Here is a 17,985-nt window from a genome sequence, read left to right on the forward strand (position 1 = left end):
TGCCATCAAACTAAAATTGTCATTTAAAAAACTCCACCTGTTTATTAAAATGCTTCTGGATATGGGCAGTTGGAATTGCATAGTTTGTTCAAATGCCGGTGGTCCATACAGCGACTTGGGGCAAAAATGCAAAATCCACAGCCAGCCTGTGGGTCAGGAAGCCTGGCCAGGACTCCTTAGATGGTGTGGAGGAGATCGCAGCCTCCCTCTTACCTCAGCTTCTCCTACAGAATGGGGCCGAAGGCTGGGTTAGAGCTCCTGTTTTCAATCCAAGCTCCTGGAACTGCTGCAGGGGCAGGAGCAGGATTCTGGGTTCGATCCCCTTCCCACTTCTTCTTCCCACCGGAGTCCTTTTCCTTTATCTGTGTATCTGCTGAGGGTCCAGAAAAGACTTCCTGTGGGCCAGGGGCCCCGTGGTAAATAGAGTTAGAAAATGTGGCTCTCCTTGCCTCTAAGACCATTCTCTTGCTAACCATAGGATCCCAAGGGAGTGTCCTGATCTGGGCCTGTGCCACAGTGTTATGGTATACAGCTGTGGTGTTGACTCCAAATAATGTATGCAAAAATTTGCTTTTGAACCAGAAATGCTTTCAGTTCTTTCTTAGGAAAGAAGACTTTGAACACTCAGACCCATTTCCAAGGGTACTGGGTCCTATTAGACCAGACTACAAACTGGTATACTGTGTTTCTACCTATGTGCCCAGGGCGTGCTGATAACACACACTGTATGTCTGACATTGCCAGTTGTGGGTTCCCTGGAGTCCTGGGTCATTGTCACTAGAATGACTTTGTTCTGCAGCTTTGAATCATTACCCTTGAGGAGTCTGGTCCTGAACATCTATTACAGAGTCCATAATTTAAGGTGGGAAAATAAGGGGTCCCGCCTGCTGGTGAAAACTCTAGAAGTCCCCTATACTGGATAATCCACAGCCCCTTCCTTTTATTGTCATTGAAAGGAAAAGTACTGGAAATAGACCTTCCTGTGGCTTTGCTTCTTACAGCCTGTCCCATAGGATTATTTAAAGTAGCTATTACTAGGATAAAATGTGGGGTTTGTTGCCTGGGGCTACTGTGAGGTCAGAAGACAGTGGGAGAGCCAGGCCTCAGTTCTCCAAAACCTACAGCTGCCCTGCCCTTGCAGTCCACCAGGTGGCACAAGGACTTCAGGGCCGTCCTTCCTGTAGGACGTTCTCAGGCCTACACTTATACAGGACTTCCCGAAACTGTCCACCCAAAGCTGCCACTAGGGGCCATATCTGGCTTGGCTATAGCCGGAGCAGGAAAGGTTGGTATCATGAAGGACAGACACTGCAATTTCCTCCTGCTTCAGGCTGACCCCAGGGGTCGGGGTTGTCCAGGTGGCTCTTTCCCTTTGAGGCCAGAGAATGCAGTGGTTCGCATGGAAACCAAGGCCCTTGAGGGACTAGGAGCAGCATTCCTCCCTGTCCCTCCAACTCACGCAGTGAACTGGGTGTCACTGCTTGGTGCTGGAGCAGGGGTCAACTGTTCTGTTCACCAGAGGGTGCGGGCTATTGTTCCATCAGACATCCTGCAGCCCTGCCCAGCCTCCGAGCCTGGGATCCTCAGGGGAGCCTTCAGAAGATCTTGAAGCCTTTTAATAGGGTCAGGGTCGGTGCCTTGCGCTTGCTTTGGGCCCGGGATGACTTCACAGTGACCAGCTTGGCCTGGGCTACGGTGGGCATCTCCTTCAGGCTGACGGTAGAAAGCGTGTTGAAGGTACAGCTGGCCAGCCCATGACGGGCGGTGAGTGCGGCCTGGTGGGGCAGGGCTCTCTCTTCTGAAATGAAGAGGGGTCGGGCCAGGGAGTTCTTCTCCAGCTCCCGCCGTGCCTCCCGCACTGCTTCATGGAAGACGTGCTGCACGTGTTCAAAGTCCAGGCAGGCAGAGACTTCAAAAAACAGGCACCCAAACCTGCCCGCCAAGGCCGCGCCCTCTGCCTCTGTGACCTGCCTGGTAGAGAAGAGGGGTGAGGCGGTGTCAGGAGCATGCTTCCCAGTCAGGCAGGCCTGGGCCTACGCCCGGCTCCTCACTTACAAGCTTGGTGACCCAGGTCATCTTTATCTCTCTAAGGCTCAGTTTTCGCCTCAGTAAAACAGGATAATGATATCTGCCTCTCAGGGTTGTTAGGATTAAGAAAGACAATGTATTGAGTGCCTAGCACAGTACCTGGCACAAAGTCAGTGCTTAATAAATAGTGGCTGATGTTGCCAAAGCCAGAATTTAGGAATGAGGTTGAGAGTAAGGGAGAAGCTGGCCCAAAGTCCCTGCCTAGACATTGCCCATGGCCGGCGGAAGATGGCCATTCCCAGCTCCATTTCTCCTCTACCCTCATATGGGCCCTCGGTCAGGAAATGGGCCCTGGCTTGTGGGATCAGCTCTAGAGAAAGGCAGCGGTTTGGGGTGAAGGATGTGAGACCACAGAGGCATGGAGGACCGAGGTCACTCAGGACGCCTGTGGTTGGCAGAGATCTCAGGGCTTGTGGGGAGTTTTATTTGCCAGCTCAAGGGAGGGGCAGGAGAGAGCAAGTGTGACAACATTTCATTGGGAGGAGGGGGAAAAGGAGAGAGGGAGCAGCACCTATTCCCAGCTCGATTCCCTACCACCTCCAGAGATGGTGGGATTGAATATTTGTAACTGGGAGGGTTCTGGAAGCTTCTAACCTGGAAGCTGTGGGAATCGAGGAAAGAGGAAAAAAGAAACTGGTTCTTGGGTAGGTCTGATGTAGGGATAGGAATCCCTAAGGTCTTAAGGCCAAGGTTCCAGGGGCTGAATTCCTCTAGCTACCCCCACATCCCCCACCCCTCGGTCACTGAGCCACCCTACCCATCACTCCTGAGGATAATGGTACAGCCTATGAGATGAGAAGAGACACTAGGGTGAGTACCAGAGGAAAAAGTTTCTGAGTCAAAGTTAGTTTGGCAGGAGCAGGGGGCTAGGAGTGGACTAGCTGCCCAGACAGTTCCAGACCAAGAGCGTGACTGGGACAAAAAAGGTTGGGGGCCGAGCACCTAATCCCCTCCCCACTCAGGGCCGCTGTCTTGTCTGCATGGTCACTGCTTCCTGAGGAGCCCCCTTTCAAAGGATATTTAGTATTACGTACTTTTATGATAAATTTGAATCTGAAACTTTGTCATCATGGAGCTTGAATAATGAACTTTCAGAAACAAGGACCCCATGAGTGCATGAATGTATGAATAGGAGACATGGGCATGTAACATTATCCTATTCTTTTGTTGCAGCCTGGTGAAAATTTTATCAGTGGTTTGGGAACCACTTGTCTAAACTGCATTTTACCCTTCAGCTGCAAGACAATTCCGGGAGATGCTGATCAATGCTCGGCTAAAAGTTAGATTTACTGTGCCCATCAAATCCTAATCCACTAACCTCGGGAACTGATCAAAGAAGGAAATGGGGATAAATTGTCATGACTTGTTCTTAGGGAACTGATGCTGCTTCATTTGAGCCCAGATTCTTTGTTATTTGATCCTAAATCATTTTTAGATAATCCCTTTGGCAAAGATCGGGATCAGAAGAGTGGTCTAGTTTTTTCTGCCATATTGAAAATTAATGTATCACAATCCATTCTTTTGATCCTTTTTCTAGGCTCTGGTGGCTCTGATTCCTTTTGGCTTTAAGATCCCACAACTTCCCTCATTTCCTGGGATGGAATTTATCTGGGTCTGAAGCTTTGCCCACCTTTGAAGGCCTCTAATGTGGTCTCTTTTCATGAGATTGTACCCTCCTTTTCCCACTGCCCATCTGACCTGTTCTCAACAAAGGGTCTCCTCCTTTCTACCACTAGTCAATGTGCCTTTGGGGCCTGGGAACGCAGAAGTGACCCTCCATGAACAGGGAGGGATAGGTAGAAGGCTGGTAGAAGGTACCATACCTCACAGGTGGACTGGCCACATAGGACGAATGTCAATGTTGGAGAAGGCCAATGGGATTACTGATCAAGTGGAGGCATCACAGTCTCAAATGCCTCCAAGGCCAGCCAGGCAACTTGAATGTGTGGAGAGGGCAGAGGTAAGCCATGGGGAGTGGTAAGGCCTGTGGTCAGCTAGAGAGAGCATACTCTGCCCCAAAACATTCCAATTCCAGGTCTTCTAAAATACTGTGCTGGCCAAACAAAATATGGCTGCAGTATTCAGTGGTAATTTGCCCTCTGGCCCAGTTTGTGACCCCTGATTCAAGTCCAACCCTTTCTAAGAGAATCTGTCCTGAGCACCGCCAGCTGTGGAAGAGAGCCTGGGGGCCATTCTGGGAGAGGCAGGAGTTGGTTGCCAAACCAGAGCAGACATTTGACCCAAGAAACCAATCAGAGCCTCCCTCCCTAGAATTGGGAACAGAATGACGAGCTAGCTGCAGCAAGTGGGAACAGAAGGTCATAGAGACTCAGGCAAAAAAGGGTGAGGCAGACAGAGGCCACAGAGCCCCATGAGGATGGAAGGAGTGGCCTCTGTTCTGACTTTCAGGGTCTAGCCCCTGTGCTGCCATATGCCCTTCCATTCTTGTCCTTGGCTGCCCGAAAGAGTGCACGTACTTACCCTTACAGCACATCCCCTTTTACCTAATTTGAGGAGGTTATTGTTCTTACCAGCCAAATAATTCCTGAAGATGACACTCAGCCTTCACAAATGAGGAAAGTGAGCTCTGGAGGTATGGGACAAACTGCCACGCTCACCTGTACTGGGCCATGTCCAGCTTGTTGCCCAGCAGCAGAGCAGGGTAGTTGCGCTGTGTCTCCTTTGCGTGCAAAGCAAGCAGCTCCAGGTAGCTGCTGCTGCCCTCGAAGCTCTGGCGGCTATCGACACTGTACACCACTAGAAAGGCATGGGCCCAGTTCAGGTAGCGCTCACAGTTCCTGGGAGTGTCCTGGGGCAAAGGAGGGAAGCCCTGGTCAGGGTCAGAGGAAGATGGGATAAAGGCCTTCACCTGAGATACCCCATATCCCACCTCCCCACTCCCCAGGACTTTGTATATTGTTCTCCAGCAGAGCCTTTGTCAAAGGGGCACTTGAGTGTGGATTTGGCTTGGTGTGAAAGGAGACATTGTTTCGTAAGCCTCCCTCCCACCACCCCGCCAGAGACTTGGAGACCTTGGCCTCTGGGACACAGAGCCAAGACTCTGGCCTGGCCCCTACAGAGACCTAGCCATCTCTGGTCACTGCTGGTTGTAGGTCAGGTTCATGATGCCCCTTTGGTTTCTGAGAATAACTGGCATCCCAGCCTTGGCAGGGGATAGTAACGACACAGGGAAAATGTATGCATTGGGGGAAACTTAGGCCGAGGGGAGTCTCTGTGTAAATGTGTATGCACCTGTCTCCATGTGTGCATAAGTGTCAAGCTCCAGAGCACAGAGTCTCAGAGCAGATGCCCGTGATCATCTGGTTTACCCAGGCCCCATCCCATTCCTCTCATTTGATAAATAAAGACATTCAGTTCCAGAGAGGTCAGATCCTCATGCAGGGTCACACAGCAAATTGGAGCTTAAAAGGGACCAGAACTTCTCAGGATGCTGCACTGACTCTCAGCTCTAACGGGGGTAATGTTACCAGGTCCGCAGTGTCCATGACCCTCAGGTGGACAGGTTGGTGATCCACAATCTCCTCAGAGCTGTAGGTGTCCTCTGCAACAGAGACAGCCAGGTTAAAAGCACTGTGCCATTCAACTAATGATGAATTGGGTCTGAGTCCCAGCTTCCATCTGTGCTGGACTCCTGTGCAGCCCTGAGGGACCTGCTCCAGGGCTCTCTGAGCTACGACCACTACAAAATCTTGGCTCTCATCCAAAGGAGGACGTGGGCAGAACCTCCCACCAAGGAGATGCTGCTCTACCTCTCAGGGCTCAGAGCAGTAGAGGCCACTCACAGAACACACCATGGAAGATGGCACTGTGTTCTGGGTCCACCTACCAAGCTGGCAAGATGGAGTGAGAAGCCCATAATCAAATAGCTGCAGAGGCCTCAGGAGTGACACTGCCAGCTTCTCCCTCCCAAACAAAGCTTCTCTACCCTCTACCCCTCCAACCACAGTACCTGACCTACAGGAGGCCCCCAAGAACAATCCTCCTGCCTCCAGTGGAAGAAGGGATGGGAAAAGAGAAGTGCATGACATGATGGATTGAGGGTCAGACACCCTTTAGAAGTCTCAAGAAGGTTTTACAAATAATCCTTGTCAAAATAATAGCAGAGGAATTTAGTACCTGGTAAAGGATAGTGGAGACCATGGTACTCCAAAGTTTATAGAGCGGGTTCATATTCTCAGGGTTTTTTTTTTTTTTTCCTTTTTATTTTAAAATAATGCTAGACGCATGTAGAAGTTATAAAATAGTACGGAGAGTTTCTGCGTTCCATCCCACCAGCTCCTCCCAACACTAACCCCTTACATAACCATAGTACAATGATCAAAACTAAGAAATAGATATTGATAGCATATTATAAACTAAACTACCGACCTTATTTGGATTGCTTGAGTTTTTACTTTTTTTAGTTTTTATGATCTCAAACCCAAGAAAGCAGCAAGTGGCCAGGCATGCAAAGAGGATCTCGCTGCCGTATTGGCAATCACTCACTCTCCCTATCCCCAACCTTTCCCTGTGCCACTTGCCCATGTGCGTGAGTGTACTTGGCCCTCACCTTTCCCTGGGTGCCCCTGTCTCCCAAGTGACCCCAAAGACCCCTCTGGACAGAACTGGGGCCTTCTCTACCTTCCTGGAGGCAGTCACTGTGAGAAGAAAACCCCCCAACCCTGGCTGAGTCAAAACACTTCTTGAGGGCCACTGGCAGCCAAACCAGGCCTGGACACATGCCAGGTCCACTGGCAGCCAGCAGCAATCACAGACAGCTCCCGTCCCCAGCCTGCTTTGGGGACTTGGATAAATGCCTCTCTTATTCAAAGACAAAAAAAAAAAAAAAAAAAAGTCGAATGGAAAATATGTCCCAAATGTTTAACTATATTTGGTGCAAGAAGAGCTGCCCCCAGATGTCCATATCTTGTTCAGATTTTTCTTTAGTTTCCTGCTCAAGTTGTCTGATGCACCCCTTTTAGGTATTCCACAGCTCCTGACCCCAAACAGTCCAAGGAAATATATTAGCCCGATCCTAGTCTCCTGTAGTCCCTTTAGCACAATAGGCTTTTGAGGTTGCCATTAGCTCGACTGTAGAGAGATGACAGGGAAGTGAGGCCCAGAGAAGGCAGGAGCTTGCCCATGGCCACACACCACTAGTAGAAGGAATTTGAACTCGGGTCTTCTAGGCTAGGTTGCCTCCCCCATGGGATCCCCTCACTCCCTTTGCTCAGTGGACCAGTAGGTCATCCAGCTCTGACTGGATGAGTACAAGGGAAGAGCAGAAGCTTCCAGTTCAGGCGAGGATGTACAAAATGCATGGGTGAGCTGGAGGAAGCTCAGAAATCTTCTTATCCAGCTTGCTCCCCCTTTGCAAGTGAGGTGACTCTTGGGGGTCGGGACTCTTTTCCAAGTCAAGGTAATGTCATGCTTCCCATCACCTAGTCCCTGCCCTCAGGTCATTCTGGTGTCTTTAAGTATGGGTCTCCTAACTGCTAGTTCTAAGTAATACTCTGTGGATTTTAATGCTGAGAGAAGATTCTTTTCCCAAAGCATTTTTCTCTCATTTATAATAATAATTTTTTAAAAGGCACCAGAGGATCTTAGGTCATAGTGTGTATAGGATGATGCCTCAGAAATGATGCCTGTGTCCTTGCTGGAGCAGGATGAAGGTAAGAGAGAAGTCATCATTCTGTCCTGGGCATGCCAGGTGAGATGATCCCAGCACTTCAAGAGAATGCTCTTTTAGAGACCCCCGCCCCCTCCCATAGTGCTCAGCAAAGGCAAAACCCTTTCATAGACACCGAATCTCTCAGCTTCTACCAGCTCGAACAGTCATGATCCATAAAAAGGCACAACTAATGGAGCAGTCTATTAGTCACATCTTTCAGATGGGGAAACCAAAGCTCAGAGAGCCAAAAGCTATGCAGACCTGTGACTCCAGGCCCTCCACTGAATGAGGCCTCCCTTAGTGGAGAGCAACTGGAGTGGTGTCTCCTCTTTCTTTGATCATAGGCAAATCACTGAGCCCCCTCTACCTATAAAACATGGGTAATAATAGGAGCTGTTCTTTAAAGAAGGGTAATCTTAAAATCAAAATTCAACCTCATGTTTACACACATCTGTGTTGTTCCTCGTACTGTGTTCCATGCTGAAAATGGGAACAAATTACACAGGTTCCCATCCTCAAGAGGTTTCCTTTGAGCTTAAGCTCTTGGAAGATATTTGAAAAGGGGATAGAGTGGTTTTCCATCTCCTGATGGCTAACTCTGCTCTTGGATGCTCAGACCTTTCTCCACAGAAGGAAAGGCTCTGGTTCCAGTGTCTCTGCTGTTGCTGGAACCAGCTATAGGATAGTGGCCAGAATGTTTAGACAGTGGAACAGAACCCCCGAGGAGTGGCAGTGGCCTCCCAGAATGGCTGGGGGGAGAACATCTGGTCATCTCTCCAGCTCATAGGCTCTCAGAGTGGGGTGACTAACCATTGCAGGGCTGCTGCCCCCAACACAGTCCAACCACACATTCCGCAACCAGGTCAGATCTCCAAAATTACTCAGTCAGGAAGTTCAAACCACCACTATAATAGGCTCCTTGGTGGGACTCATGTATGAATGGGGGAGGGAGGCAGGGAGGAAGAGAGACTCAAAGTGGGTTGCCAAATAAAATGTAGGATGCCTAGTTAAATTTGAATTTCAGATAGACAGTGAATAGGTTTTAGTATATGTATGCAGTATGTGAGCTAGGCAGAATCTGTCTTTTGTGGCACCATCCTAGAAAATCTCTGTTACCCCTTCCCAGACACCCCTGCTTGTGCCTTCCTTCCCCACTCCGTCACTTCCCCCCCTGTCTTCAGTTCCCCCACTCCATCTGACTTCATGTTCTGGCCTCTCCCAACACCTTCCTGTTCGGCGCACGATCACATCATGCATCCCACAGTCGTGGACATTGACCTCTGCTAAATAAATGAGTTTCCCTTCCGACCTGCTGTGTGACCTTGGCTCAGAAGCCTTAGCTCCTTAGCCTTATTTCCTCCGCTGTAGCACGGAGGGGTTGTGTCAAAGCACAGGTGGTCAAACAGAACTTTGAGGGACAAGCAGGGAGCGAGTCACCCGCCCTATATCCCTGACTTCACTAGGGGAGCCCCTCCACTTCCTCTGTTCAAGACGCTAGGGTTCTCTTTAAGATCTCCTTGGAAAAAGGGATTCTGCTACTAAAATCCACTGGACTAAAGAGCCCTGAGCTCCCTTCTTGCTCTAACACTGGGATTCGACATTCCAGCCTGTACTGAGGGGCTGATGGGCCCCGATGGGATAAGGAGCTCTTTCCTCCAGGTGTCACAGTGGCATTCCATCAGAGGCCTGCTGCAGGAAGTGCTGTATTGTGCAGGTTTTCCAATCCATGCCCCAGAACCTGGGCTTCCTGAGAGGGGGATCCTCAGGGGTCCCACAAATACTTTATTCAATGCTTATGAATGGGAAAAATAATCCAAGACTGCAGCCTTCATTTTTAAAAGGCTAAAAGCATCTAGACACCCCTTTTCTCTCAGTGGATAGTTTACAATAACAGGTGTTATAAATGTGAGCTTTAGCTTACATGTATACTAATAAAATTCTGCTTTTGTTTGTTTTAGATATCGGGGTTCTATGTAAGAGATTATTAGAGGAAAAGGTTGTCCTGCTAAAAATAATTTTCTGAAACACTAGTCTGATTAATTTGAGGGAATTTCAGCTACCAAAGATGGGAAGCTATTTGAAAAGGAAGAAAGAGAAATGAATACACGTTTATTGTCTTCTTTGGGTCAGGTACTAGGCTAGATCTTTCACATGTATTATTTCTTTAATCCTCAGAGTAATTCTGAGATAGGTATTTTTATGCCCATTTTACAGATGAGGAAACAGAAGCACAGAGAGGTTAGGTGACTGCCTTAGGATTACACAGTCAATAAGTGACAGAGCCAGGACTCAAACTCACCTATGACTGACCCCAGAGCATCCCTTTTTCCAATATACCATGATATGGCAACAAAGCAAGACGGGTTTTCTTTCATTGTTCAAAAACTGGTTCAAAAGCCATTCCCACTAGAGGATCTCTTATATGTCTTGCCCAGCTTTTCTGGAAAAGTACATTGAGTGGCCATCTTGAAGAACACTTAATGAATGTGGACATTCTGCTATGTTTAAATTTTTTTAAAGTCTCATACCTCAAATTTTAGGGCAAATCACACAGTTCTCTGAGTTTGGCCAACCTCCAAGTTGTCTGGTGTGGGATGTGGAGGATGTACTTTTGGCATTCAAAATATTTTTCTCTATGGCCTGAGTCATCCCGGTGGCTCCTCCCATCTGCTGCCAGATGTTTGGTCCTGGTTACACCTGGGCCCACCACGATGTAGATGTATGTGTGTGTGGGGAGGGGGGGCCGGGGGAGATCCACGTGGGGCACAGCATAAGGAACTGAGAGGAGTGATTTCTTACCCAAGTTGGGGTCGTATTCACTGATAAACCTCCTGGTCAGAAACTTCACGGTCAGGGCTGTAAGAAGCAGAAAGAAATTGGCTTAGTCGCCCCTGCTGTGTCTGGCCGCTGGCCCCTGGAGGCTGCCCCTTTTATTTTAGGGAGGCCTTATCTAGCCTCTGTGACCCCTGGCTGACACCAAGTTCAAGTCTCTGGGGGAATGAGGCTGGGAGCTGAGAGGTTGTTTGAGAGGCTCAGAAGAAACCAGAAATATGGGGAACTGTGTCCCTTCAGTTGTATCCTGTGATTCCCCCGCCCCCAATGGCAAGAAAAAGCAATGAGAGGTAAGCCTAAGGGATGACTATTAAAACCGAAACTAAGCAATCAGGATCCATGCAACCAGTTACCTTAGGGTCAGCCCCAACTGAAGGGAGGCATCCCCACCCTGGACAAGTGATGAAGATTCTGAAATGTAGGGCATTTCTTTCAGTTTTGGCTATGAGCCAAAGAGAGATTAAAAGCCAAGTTAATCAGTGGGTGATCCCTGGCAGTGGTATGAACCCTGAGGGCCTGGAATTTCCAGACAAGATTTGTGTCCCAAGTAAACACACTCTGGTCCTCAGTCCTACACATCTCAAGTCTTGGTTCAAGGGCCTCCACACTCATCATGGTGCCACATAGAATGTAAAACTCTAGAATAAAGTTATCCCAGGTGCAATGCAGTAATAGAACTCTGATTTTGTTCAGAATTTAACCACATAAAGCCAAAGGCCAGCCAATTATTATACTAGAGTCTTAAAAAGTAATGTGATATTTTAAAGAAAATCCTTAAAATTCTTTCCCAGGAATCCCAAGTGTCAGTTTGCAAAGTCATACCCAGGGAATACATATTTTTAAATTCAAATTCCTTCATTCATGTAGTCACTGGCTAAACTGTATCAGTGATAGAGCTCCAGATAACAATTTGAGTTTCAAAGGGAAGAGGGCAAATCTTTTCTGTAGGAAAATGTGATACAGAGTTCCCTCTCTGAGCCAGAGGGCTGGCTTCAAAAGTGGAGAGGAGGCCCCCAGAGAGTCTCAAAGAACACACTGGGGAAGGAAACCCACAGCTAGCTGAGCCCATGTTGGGCATTCACTAATGGCTATAACTGGAAAACAGCCAGTGGAGGAGCCCCTTCGACCCTCCCACCATCAGCTTCCTGAGATTGTGAGTGGCAAGGGAGGGCTGGACCCTTTTGCTAGGTCTCTACTTATGGTGACATCTTTACTCTCACCCCCTTCACTCCAGCTGGGTGAGAGCTGCCAGGGCTGGTGAAGGCAGAGTTCAGTGTTGATAGAAATGATCTCAGTGGAAGCCCAAGATCTTGGTTGATCAAGGACAAGTCCCAGGCACCTGGGACCATAGTCCAACCTATTTCCAAAATGTCAAGAGAGGAGCCTGACTTGAAACAAATACATTTGATAAGAATGCACACTTTATTCCAGAATCCAAGGGAATTGAGGAAGAGAGTAGGGAGTGTAGCCTGGGAAATCCCAATAGCCAGTGACTTCTATCAACTCCCTTCAGAAGCCGGTGGCTCCTTCACCCCAAGCCTAAATCAGGGAGTAGCAAGGCTCACAGGGGCCCTGGGCCAGGGACCTAACGGGTCCCTTTGGTGACACTCACCTGAGCTGACTGCTGTACCCGCCCAGAAAAGAGAGAGGCGGGGGCCACAAGAGAGAGAGGAACAGAGGGCTGGGAGACACAGAGACAGACAGAGGGAGAGACAGCTGGGGTCACAGACACAAGCGTAGATACACGGTAGGGAGACGGAGGGAGAGCCATTCCAGGGAGAGCCATTGCAGGAGAAGAAGACAGATGAGAGATGGAGGAGTTGAGAACAAAGCAGAAAGAGCGCCAAGCAACAGAGAAACTAAAGCAAAGAAGAAAATCACAGTATATTGCCCAACCCACCTGGGTTCAGGAAGCCCCCAAAGCCAGTGGAAGAGCCTGCCCGCAAGTCCGCACCCCCTGGTTCCCTCCACCGGTTCTGTCTCCCCGGTTCCCGCCTAACCCCTTCCCTTCCCCGCAGCTGCCCCACTCACCGGACTTGCCTGCCCCGCGGCGCCCTAGGATGGCCAGGTTGACCTCGAGGGGCGCGCTCTGCGGCCCGCTGCCCACGCGGGATTTCCCGAACACCGAGGACATGGTGACGCTGCGGAGGCGGACACGGTGCTTCGGCCCAAGGGCCCCGAGCAGCGTGCCCGCCCGTCGGGGCCCTCAGGAGCAAGTCGCAGGCTCCCTGGCACTTGCCGCCGGCCCCGTCGGCGTCCGCGCCCCGAGCCCCGCGCCGAGCGAGCTGTGTTCCCTCTTCTCTGCTCGAGCTGGGGAAAGGAGGGGCTGGTGGAGCCCGGCGGGCGGGGCTGCCCCGAGCGCCGCCGCCGCCGCCGAACTCCTTGTAAGGACCGCGGGAACCCCCCGCGGGGCTCACTCACCCTGCTCGGACGCGAGGGATAGTGCTCAGCCAGCCGCGCACCCCACCGTGCTTGGCCTCAAGAGCCACGGCGCTGTCAATGTCCGGACCACCCCAGACCCGGCAGGAAAGGACAAGGACTGGAGAGAGGGAGGCCCAAGGTAGGGAGATAGAGAGGAAAGATGTTTCCAGCCTTGTCTGAACCGCCACTCAGTCTCTTCCCACCAGCAAGAAAATCCATTCCTCCCTTTGTTTTTCCCAGCTGGCCCCACCTCCTCCTCCTGGAAGCCTGCTGGTTTCAACTCCGAGCCTTGCCCTTTCTCTAGGTCCTAGCCAGCTCAGCCTTCAAATACAACTTACCCTGACCTTCTGTGTGGGGACTCTCCCGCAATGCTGCAGTGCAGCACCCAGACAACACCCAGTATCCTAACAGGGACAATGAGACCTTCTTACTAATATTTCATGACCAATATATGTCCAGCTTCAAGAAACCTAACGCATCCTGGATTACTGTTTGCTCCTTGATAAGAGCTAATGCGTTGCATGTGTTTGTGGCCTAGTGTGTAAAATCTGGCACTCCCTCTTGCCTGTAATGATTCTGGGATTGGTGGATGGGCCTGGCAGGGTCACCTGTCATTCCCCTTGTTTCCTAGGGTAAATCTTCGTTCTGGAGACAGGGCAAAGGGCCACCATGAGGAATCTGGACATAGGATGTAGTGCCAGCTCCTTTATTGGGTGACCTTGGGCAAGTCTCCTCACTTCTTTAGGTTTTTTTTTGTCCCTATCTATAATACTAAGAAAGGGGAAAGTAAATCCAAAATTCCATGATGTGATTCAGGCCTAAAAGTGACAGAATCAGCCCTGGGCTTCAGGCCTGAGTACTTTCCAGAACCCTATGGGATCTTTCATTTGGAATACGCTATAGGCTAAAGTGGGAAAGGGCATGGAGTCTCAGAGACTTCTCACGGCAGCCCCTCTCCCTCCAACCCTGACCTCCCTCCCACCCCACCCTAGCTACTCTACCTACCACCTATACACAAAGAGAAACCATGGAAATCCAGGTTAGCAGGCAGAGGGCAGGGGGTCAGAGCCTGACCTCAACCAAAAAGGAAAATTATTTTCCAGGATAGGACATGACTATTGACTCAGCCTAATTGTGTTTCTGGGAGATCATGGTAAACCAGCTATGTTATTAAGACTCTAAAGTGTTGGAAGGAATTTGTTTAGATTACACTTCCAGACCAGAATGGCTCACGGAGCTAATGGCCAATGGCCTACAACTTCCTTTGAGTTGTAGGAGAGAAAGTGGGAGCCAAGTTCCAGCCGTATCCCAGGCTGGTTCCAGTTCTTTGAGGACAGACTTGTTCTGGATGGGGTCTGTGGAGAAATTAGTCTCATTGGAGGGGTGCTGGAGAGAGAGCAAATTATGAATCCCCCACAGACCCAACCAGGTATAAACTTGGGTTCTGCTACTTAATCTGTTTGTGGGATGCTGGAGGAGTTACTTTCCTTACCTTTAAAACTCTTACCAACCTGTACATGGAAGCTGCAAGGAGGCAGGTTCTAGCTCAGGGACTGTCTTTGAAGTAGGGAAGTCCCCTCCCTGCCAACACTGAAGGCAACCAAGGGATGACCTCTTCAAGGAGGCGTTATAGAGGAGACTCTATCATGAGTTGTGGGATGGGATGAGATGACCCTTAATACCCTTCCAGTTCAGAGATTACTCAAACCGGTTGCCAGCTGGTTTACTTAGGCCCTCAGCTGTGACTGCTCAGTGTCCAAAGTCTGCCCTTCTTCTGAGGCTTGGGAGGAAAACAGTGCCGATCTCACAAGTGCAACCACTCCCTTTACCCATCCTCAGTCTCTTCATCTGTGGGCTGCTTGTCCAGCACCCAAATTACCAGTTATGGACCACAAAGGCCTTTGGAATTTGTCACCTACTGTCGGACCCTGGAATAAGTTACTTTGTCCTTCTGGGCCTTAGTTCCTCATCTTTAATTTCTTTTATTTTTATTTTATTTATTTTTCATTTTTTTTAGGCGAGGCAACACTTGGTTGACCTCATAGATTACAAGGCTCTTGTCAGTTTACAATCCTTTATTTTTTAAATTTTTTATGCCTACAGCACCTGGTCTTCCTAGGTAGTCTCCCATCCAAGTACTAACTAGGTATTAACTAGGCCCAACTCGGCTTAGCTTCCAAGATCAGACAGGGTTGGACTTGTTCAGGGTAGCATGGCCATAGACTCCGTTCCTTATCTTTAAAATAGGGATAATATTAAGGATTAGATGAGATAATGTGAAAGTGTCCCACCTAGAGCTTGGCTCATGGTCCAAAAAAGCAACAGCTAGTTCCCTCCACATTCCCTGGAATGAATAGCACACAATTCTCACCTATCGAGAAGCCACAAGTGTTTAGTGACCAGAAGTGTGGACGCTTCAGATCAAGAGAGAGGTTATTCTGCTAGAGCAAGTAGCCCAACCACCTTGCGACCACCATCCTTTTTCAAGGCTCTTACAGGAGGCCCTCGAGTATTCAAAATACAGAGGGTGCTGCACCGGTTCATCACTGGACGTGTAGCACGTGCTCAACAGGTGTCTCTGGAGTGGATGAGTGGGGAATGTACAGGTCTAGACAGGTAGCACCTGTGAGAATTTATGGATGCCAAGTCATATCCCTGGCACCTATCATTCAGGAACAATTTCATATCCAACTAAGCTTTTGAGACCCCATTGTGATGTCACTGTATTCTCTGGAGGCACACTATGAGAACCACTTCTGTGTGGTTGTTCAATGATAAATTCAGCTGTCAAAGCTGAAAAGAACCTTAGAAGTCAGATCTAACATCCATTTTACAGATGAAATGAGGCCCAGAGAGGTTGGGTAGCTTTTACAAGTCAGTGGTAGTCCCAACATCAGAGCCCAGCAGGAATCTTGACTCCTAGTCCAGTGTTCTTCCTTCTTCAGGTCGAGGCAAGCTCCTCACTACCCTGTGTGCAGAAATACCACCATGGGTGGCAAAGGCCAGCGGTTCCCCATCAGGCTTGTGGGTGGAGGTTTCCCAGGGCAAGGGCTATGTCTCCTCCATCAGACTGGGAACTCCTACTTAGGTTAGGGCCCAGGAGTCCACTTAACAGACCCCTTGCAGAGAGCCAATAATTGTGGATAGAGACAAGAGAGGCTGGGCATGTGCTCTAGAGAAGCTCAGGGAGTCTCACACATAACCCTTTTCCTTGCCTCCACCTCCAACTTTGCACAGTGTGGGGCGTGCAAAGTGGAGAAGAAGATGGTTGGTGTGGGGTCGGGCAGGGCCTGGGAACTCCGTGGGCTGCCCACAGCCGGGATAGTTCCTTGTCCTCTCCAGGTCCCAGAGGGATACTCACTGTCTGGAAAGAGGAAACTCACCAGCTGCAGTCAATATCCCACTGGGTCCTTGGGATGGAGCCAAAGGCCTGGTCCTCAGCCCAGCCTCAGAACTACTACCCCCACCTTGGGTGACCCTCTCCCCATTACCTGGCTGCTGAGGGTGAGAGCTGGGTGTGTTCACCAGTGTCCCAACCCACTTAGGCCAGGGCTGGACTTGGGAAAAACTGGAACCGAGAGCAAGTTTCAGCCAAGAGGGACTTGCTCTCTTTTCCACTCCTGCTTTCATGAGAGGTTCAGGCAGTGACTCCATCTGGTTGAGTTTGCCAGTTACTAGGTGCCTGAAACAGGCCATTTGGGAGGGCCTGAGGGTCAGCCCCTCCCCAACTCCACCCCTTAGCTTGAGCCTGGGTATAGCTGTTTCTTTCTCTGAGACAAGGCTAGTACAGGTGAGAAGAGGAAGCTGGGCTGGGACCTGGGGTCAGTGGACAGGGTTCAATCCAGTCCCACATCTTCTTTCATAATCAAGAAAAAACCCATGCCAACGTTATTCCTTCCTTTCCTCACCTGTGAAATGGAGATAGCCAGACACCCTCTTTCTATTCCTGAGGCCACAAGCAAGGACAGTTAGGACTAGGCACTCACTATAAAGCCTATCTTCTTCCAAGAAAAAGACTGTCACGCCTGTTCTCTCTCAGCCAATGTCTGGCCTCAGGGATGTAGAGAAGCTGGCAGAGGGCCTGGGATAGTATTAATGGGGACTCCTGCCCAACCCTTCCATCTACTCCTCCTCTTCCTGCCTGGTCCCTGGGGCAGAGCATCCAGGATATTTCTGGCTGCCTCCTCCAGGCCTTTGGCTTCCCAGGCTCACGCAAGTGGTCTCCACATCCCGGCTCTGCTTTGATGAAGTAAACGGAGTGGGAGTTCTCTGGCAGGGAGTTCTCTTGTGTTAGGTTTGTAGATCATATGAGAGGGTCTGTGCAGGCTTGTGTCCTAGAAGGGAGGGAAGTTCCCCTGCCCACTTTCCAACTCTGGCTTTGTCATTGTGAACCTCTCCATCCTCCTGAAGAAGTCCTGCATTTGAACATCTCTGGAATGGCAGACACCATCCTATACAGGTCTGGGCCTCAGTTTCCCCACCTGTAGAATGAGGTGGCAGGAGAAGATAATCACTAAGCTCCCTTCCATCTAACATTTTGGCCAGGAAAATTCTGTGCAGTAGGAAAAGTGCCCTGGGGTTGGGCAGCAGGAGGCCTGGGGCTCTCTGCCCCAAACTAAGTGACCCTGGGCAATTCCCTTTCTGATCTTCCATTGTAAATGAAGGGGTTGAACCACACGAGCCTGAAGTTCCTTCCAACTGTGACCTCCTGGCACAAGGTAACTGCCCAGCATTTGTAGCAGTCAGCAGGTACAGTGGTTAGGGACATGCTCTAAAGTCAGACTGGCTGTATGCCAGTCCTAACTCTGCCACTTTCAGGCCATAAGACCTTGGGGCATGTGACCTTGGGTGTATGACTAAACCTCCTGGTGCTTCGGTCTCTTGATCTATGAAATGGGAACATTAATAACATCTAAGTCATATAGTGTTGCTATAACAATAAATGGATAATATCATTAAAATGAGGGAAAATA

The 17,985-nt window shown here is 49.7% G+C and overlaps 1 protein-coding gene across 1 annotated transcript; it reads right to left on the minus strand.

The window, feature by feature from the left end:
• Positions 1-16: 16 nt before the first annotated feature.
• Positions 17-13,194, minus strand: RASL12 (RAS like family 12). The gene is made up of 5 exons (XM_036217724.1): positions 12,623-13,194; positions 10,559-10,615; positions 5,577-5,650; positions 4,707-4,897; positions 17-1,971 (listed from the first exon to the last, which is right to left on the minus strand). Exons 1-5 carry the CDS (start codon positions 12,723-12,725, stop codon positions 1,596-1,598), a joined length of 801 nt encoding a protein of 266 aa, XP_036073617.1. The 5' UTR covers positions 12,726-13,194; the 3' UTR covers positions 17-1,595.
• Positions 13,195-17,985: the final 4,791 nt, after the last annotated feature.

The sequence above is a fragment of the Rousettus aegyptiacus genome, unplaced genomic scaffold (assembly GCF_014176215.1).
Source record: "Rousettus aegyptiacus isolate mRouAeg1 unplaced genomic scaffold, mRouAeg1.p scaffold_m13_p_3, whole genome shotgun sequence".
In the NCBI taxonomy this organism is placed as follows: Eukaryota; Metazoa; Chordata; class Mammalia; order Chiroptera; family Pteropodidae; genus Rousettus; species Rousettus aegyptiacus.

Coding starts and splice junctions, on each gene's coding strand:
- RASL12 (XM_036217724.1), bottom strand. CDS start 12,725: ATGTCCTCGGTGTTCGGGAAATCCCGCGTGGGCAGCGGGCCGCAGAGC. Junction 5,651..10,558: donor TGAATACGACCCCAACTTGG/GTAAGAAATCAC, acceptor TCTCTGTTGCAG/AGGACACCTACAGCTCTGAG. Junction 4,898..5,576: donor TCATGGACACTGCGGACCTG/GTAACATTACCC, acceptor CCTTTGCCCCAG/GACACTCCCAGGAACTGTGA.